This window comes from Oryx dammah, unplaced genomic scaffold (assembly GCF_014754425.2).
Source record: "Oryx dammah isolate SB20612 unplaced genomic scaffold, SCBI_Odam_1.1 HiC_scaffold_10, whole genome shotgun sequence".
Taxonomy (NCBI): domain Eukaryota; kingdom Metazoa; phylum Chordata; class Mammalia; order Artiodactyla; family Bovidae; genus Oryx; species Oryx dammah.
In genome coordinates, this window is record NW_024070194.1 from 2849172 (window position 1) to 2855171 (window position 6000).

Below are 6000 nucleotides of genomic sequence, written 5' to 3' on the forward strand. Positions count from 1 at the left end.
CGTGAAGGTTTCCTGAACACTAGCAACAGAGTCACGGAGACTGGGAGAAAAATAAATGTAAGATGGTTGAAAAATAAACACCCAGTGTTTCTGAGGGATGCGTCTACCCTCCTCAGAAGTGGGCTCTGATTTCCAACCCCCAAGCCAAGAGAAGATTTTTCTTGTCCAGAAATTTCTCACGCCCCCTCCTTACCTGGCTTCCACTAAACTCCCTGTCACTTGCAATCTGCTGATGAGGGTCAATGTATTGTGTCCTGATATGGCAGATTAAAAATGAAATCAATAAATGCCTAAAACAAATGGGCTTTTGAGCTGTCCCGTTCAATCTGAGTCTTTAAGGGTGAGGTGAGAGGAGGGAGAAGGGGCTCAGAGGGCAGGGGGAGAGGGACCAGTGGAACCATCAATTTCCACCCAAAACACTGTGTGAACAGTGTGATTTCAAGGTACCTTTCTTTTTTCAGGGATCTGCCTTAAATCAACAAGAATAGTCTGAACAGTTCACGCTGCTGAGCACCTTTAGGGGTGGCAGTATGTATGCATTTTTTAGTTTTCCATTTATCTGTTAAACATCATACTGTTTGGGTAAGTGAAAGGGTCTCTAGCATGCATATTTAAACCTTCAAGATGTGAACTTGTCTTTCTGAACTACGCTAAAGCAAAGTGAGAGTGCCAGGGTGGGGACTCCACCCTGTTTCCAGTTCTCTTGAACCCCATCCCACTTGCCAGTGAATTAAAGGTAAACTTCATCCTGAGCTGTCTGCCTATTGCTGAGACCTTGCCAGCTAATCTAGGCATTGCCATCATGAGTCTGAAAAAGAGATGGCTCAGGTCATCTCAGCCCTCCTCTGCAGTATTCTGAACTGTCCCTACTGAATATGCTTCCCATGTAAATAACCTGTGCTATTAAGGTGCAAATTGCAACTTTTAAGTAATGATTGCTAATAGTCTAATGTTTACTGCCACACAAGGACATTCATGAAAACAAAATCTGCATTATTCATCTCCATATTAAATAAACAAAATAAATTGAGAGAGCTGTTCTTTCCTGCAAGACTTTCCTGAGATCTAGATTACCAGATAGCTTCTGAGAGTCAGCAAAAAGAAAACATTTCATCTCTTCCGATAGACAGAAGCCTGTAATTTATATTTACGTTAGACATTCATATATATATGTGATTTCCAAAGATGTTGCTTCCTATTGGAATTGGCTGGCATTATATAAAAACAAGAGTTCAGATGGTGAAGCAAAATATACTGCACGTGTGCGTGCAGAGGCTGCGATAGATCGTAGGAATAGAAGGGTTAGGGTGCAAGTCTACACTGTTAAATTCTTAATGACTCTGCGTCCTGCAAAATACAAGCAAATCAAAACACCGCCCTGTTTTATTTTACCTTTCTGCCATCTTCCTTGTCTTCCCTACAATGGATAGGGGGGAAAGATGCTGGTACAGAATCCTGTAATATTTTCAGGTTAAAAAGTAGATACATTTTAGTGGTGAATGAAATATATATCAAAGGAAGCAAATGTACACACACACACACACACACACACACGTATGCAAACCCCTGGGGCACTGCAGGTTGCTTTCTAAACTTTCTTCCTTGCCCGAAGTTATAGTGTGGTGGAAGAGCATAGCGTTAGAAAGCCAGGAAGAATGACATTTCGAAGGGAAACGTTCTGACTTAGCTGTTTCCTTAAAGAGAGCTGCCTACCTCACAGCACTTCCCTTAAAGGAGGGAGGAACATAACCAGTAAAGGCTAATATTCCCCATCACTTGTAATATCATCTCCCTCATTCTGTCCACATACCTGCTTTATTAGAAAGTTCCGTAAATGATTCCTTGAAATGTGGAACTTAAAACTAATAATGCAAAGGAATCAAATTGCCTCCAACAGTTCTTGGGAAAGAGTCTCCGTTCTGATTCACTCACAGGCTTTTTCTATCTTACATTATTCATTAATCAAGCTAGAAATCGAGCTTTCAACATCAGCCCATGGGAATAATTACTTACAGTTGTGTATTTTGTTTAATTTTAAGCAGTGATAAAAGTTAGCATGGCCACAGTTCTGGAGCCCACCTTGTTCTTCTCCCTGGATCTTAACTGGCAAAAGAATCTCAAAGCAGCTAACTTTAAGTGGGAATAACCACTTTAGCTAAAACAGAGCATAGCATCGGTGACTTCAGAGGAAAGAAATATTACGTGGAAAAATATCCGCTTCAGTAATATGTGAGTAAATAATACCGTAAGAGGGGCCGAATTGTGTACAAGATGAATTATTCCCTTTCAGCTTGACAAGGGTTTCCACTTCTTCCAGTGAAAATAATAAAAGCCATGAAACAAACACATAAAGACACTAGGAATACAATATGCCAGGAAACTGAAACTACAGTCAGAACTTTCTAACACACACATGACAGTAAACAGATGAGCTAACTCCAACAGATACCAGCTTAATGAAAAGGATCTAATTTAAATAATGTGATACAGCTTTATGTTATACACACCTGAATCCTCATTGATCAGAGGACAATTATAATCAAAGCAGTGCAATTCTGAGCAATGCACTTTTTGTAATGAGCTTACCAAAGGAGACATGTCCAGTCATTCTGGTAATTTAAATTACTGCCTAGTTGTTGATGGCCTTTACCGGAACAACAGGGGGAAAAAAAAAGAGTACTTTTCAGGGCAGTATCACTTCTTGCTGGAATGTTGCCCGGGGTTCTCTTGTGGGACAACACTAAGGACTTTATCTCTAATAATCTAGCTATACTTAAACTTAAGTTGCTAGACCTAGAGGAAGCAAGCTTACTCTTCCTGAGCCTCAAAGGCCAGTGCATACCCCAAAGCTGTTCAGATTGCAAAGTAATCTAAGTTTTAAAAAATAAGTGAGTTAAATGTAGAAAGGGACGGGGGTAGGAGGAAGAAACTGTTTGCAAAAGAGGTAGCTAGAGTTGAAAAAAGAACACCTCATTGACTAAGCAAGTTCTAAATATATACGGTACTAAAATACCTAAATTATTTTGCTCTTAGAGAAACAATTGGAAAATAAATGAATCAAAGCTTTATAAATGATATTTCCCCATGCAATTTGAACCAATCCATACGCAATTTCAGAAGCAATTCTGCGCTCAAAAGGGAAGATAATTGTGGATATCTCCAAGCACATGTACTGCCATTCTTGGCTGGAATCAGGCCATGATGGAAGATGAGCTTGGTGGTCCAGCATGTTCAGACACAAACACCCACTTTGCCCAGATTTGTGACTAACTTTGGATTTGTTCTGAGGGTGGCTCTGCAAAGTTTATGAAAGTGTTCCACTGAACTTCTTCTCCCTAATGTTTCGCTCCAGTTGGAACAGAAGGAAATATTGTGGGGGGTCTACAGAAGACCAGCCTTCACTGATGTTGCCTTAAAGCTTGAGGGTAAAGACAGAAAGAAGGAGAGGAAAAAACTTAAGCTCTTTGCTAATGCCTGATTCAACTGAAGGACACAAAGAAATAAAAACGCCCACATTAAAAGCCAAACAAGATAATAATTGTGCATGTCTGGCTCTCAATCTAGAGGGCAAGGCTTGCGTCACTGGCACTCTGAGTTACCATGGTGAGTGATTTATTGATATATATCAAGAATGAATAGATCAAAGGCAGTGAGATGACAGGTGATCAATCAAATGTCAAATCAAAACTAGCAATCAAGTGGAAAGCTGATTTTTCAGTGGGTGGGTCTGGCAGGAGAAAAATGAACTTTCATATTACACTTCCGAGAAACAAAACCCCAGCATACTATTAAAAAAGCAATTAAGCAACCCAAAAGGAAGAAAAAAATCCTTTACAAGCTCTAATATCCTGATCCATTAACCTGTTCCTCTCTCTCTCTCTTTGTTTTTTTTGGAGGAGGGGGTGGTAAGAATTCAAATGGGATAGTTCCCACCCGCACAAATCAATTTAGAAAGTTTGCAACTCACTCTGTGCAAAGAGGATCCAGAGCTGTTTCAATGTTCGAGGGGCATTCCCCCACAACCCCCACCTTTTTTTTTTTTAAGAGAAGGGAGAGTGTTGATTAGATTTCCAAAGGAGGCTCCTCTTAGAAAACAGATTCAAAGGTTCCTTTCCTGGGGTGGTTTTTCACACCTTGGCGATCAAAGCTGAACTCCCATGGCTTGCCCCAGAGCCAGCCTTGCAGCCCTAGGCTGGGGCACGGCTCAAAGTTCAGCGCCCCAAACCCCCGCGAGAGGAAACGCCGTCCCCTGAGGCCACAAGCCACTGGCAGCGACCACCCGGAGGGGGGCGGGGGCGGCAGGACCGCTCCCCGCTGCGAACCCCAAAAGCTCAGCGCAACTTTGGCCCGAGAGGCAAGAAGCAGACTGGGAGAAAGTTAGGGGTGGGGTAGAGGGTGGAGGGAAAAAAAGTTTAAGGAGGAAAGGCTTGGTGGGATAGCTTGCCCCCACCCCCCAACCGGAGCCTGGAAAGGGGAGGATAGGGGAGGCTGGAGAAGGCGAGCGAGGACGGGGTTATTAGCGGGGCAGAGGGGGGCACCCGGAGCTGACGCCCCCGAAAGGCAAGCGCGGGGGTGGCGTCCCGGGGCGCGCGGGCGAGGAGCTGGCGCCCCGGGCCGGCGGGCCGGGCCGCCCCGCGCGGAGCCGGGTCTCTTACCTGCCGCCCGCTTGGGAGCCCGCTGCTTCCTCCTTGGCATCGCTCTAGTTCGCTCCGGTCCCACTTCTGGCGCCCCAGCCCCGAGCCGCCGCGCGCGGGGGCCCGCTGTCTCGCTCGCCTCTCCGGGTCTCCTCCGCCTCCTGCCCGGTGGCTCCCAGGGCGTCGCTCGGCCTCTGTCCCCCTGTCCCTGCAACTCCTCCACCGGGGGCCGGAGACCCCCCTCTCTGGGTGGCAGGCAAGACACGGGTGGCTGTGCCGGCTGGTTTGAAGTGGAGGTTGGTTCTGCCTTGTTTGTTTGTTTGTTTGGTTTTGGATTTTTTGTTTTTTCTCCTCTCTCTTTTTGTTTTTGCTTTTTGGAATTTTTTTTTTTTTTGGTTTGGTTTTTTTTTTTTTTTTTTTTTTGGTGACTGTTGAGACACTTGATTTCTTTATTAAACATCCAAGAGCGGGTTCGGATGGAAGGGACGAGGGACGCACACGCGCGCGTAAAGATAAGGAAAAAAAAAACAAAAACAAAAAACAACAACACACAAACAATCCTGGGAAGGTAGTGGGTTCCCCTTTCGCTCCTGCCTTCTCCTGGCCGCCTCGGCTTCCTCCTCCTCGCCGGGCTCGATGGCGGCTTCGCGCCGGGGGCAGGGAGATCCCTCACCGTCGGTTCGTGGCTGCTGTCAGATCCCGGTCTCTGAGTGATATGCGAGAGGACAGGAGCGGGTTTGGGAAAGACAGAAAATCTGGAATTCACTCGCACACACGCACACACGCACACTCACACACACACACACTCACACACGCACTCTCGCTCCCTCTCACTCACACACACACACTCACACCCCCCACAGATGCACACACACACACCACGCGCACGCACACACACACACACACACACACTCTCTCACACACACACAAGACAGGGCGAGGCGATGCCAGCAAACATCGATCCCGCTGAACAAACTGAACATTAACAAACTCCTCCTCCTCTCCCCGCGACCTGACGACAGGGAGGAATTTACTCCCCAGCCGCAGAGCGCCAGGCAGAGGGAGTCTATTAAAGGGACAGCGTCCCGCCGGGAGCGGGGCGGGGCGGGGACCCCGCGTGCCGCCTGCCCTGCCGAGCGCCCCGCTCGCCGGCGCTGCGACGCGCGCCCCCCCCCCCCCGGGCCTCGGGGACGCCCCTCGGGGGAGCGCTGAGAAAGGACGCGCTGGGGGCAGGGGGATGGAAGGAGGAGCCCCGGGCGCCAGGTAAGCTCCACCCACAGGGACGAAAACAGGACCCTGAACACAGGGTGAGGAGGGCAGGACTGCGCTTCCCTTTGGGAGGAGGGATGGCCACCATCCTCTGCAG

The 6000-nt window shown here is 47.2% G+C and overlaps 1 protein-coding gene across 3 annotated transcripts in view; it reads right to left on the reverse strand.

Annotated features, from left to right (window-relative positions):
• Positions 1-5665, reverse strand: part of TSHZ2 (teashirt zinc finger homeobox 2) — a 488293-nt gene extending 482628 nt beyond the window's left edge. For all 3 annotated transcript variants that reach the window (XM_040248106.1, XM_040248104.1, XM_040248103.1), the window contains exon 1: positions 4656-5665. In XM_040248106.1, the coding sequence (XP_040104040.1) occupies positions 4656-5094 (439 nt within the window). In that variant the 5' untranslated portion in view covers positions 5095-5665. The remainder of the gene's footprint in view (positions 1-4655) is intronic.
• Positions 5666-6000: the final 335 nt, after the last annotated feature.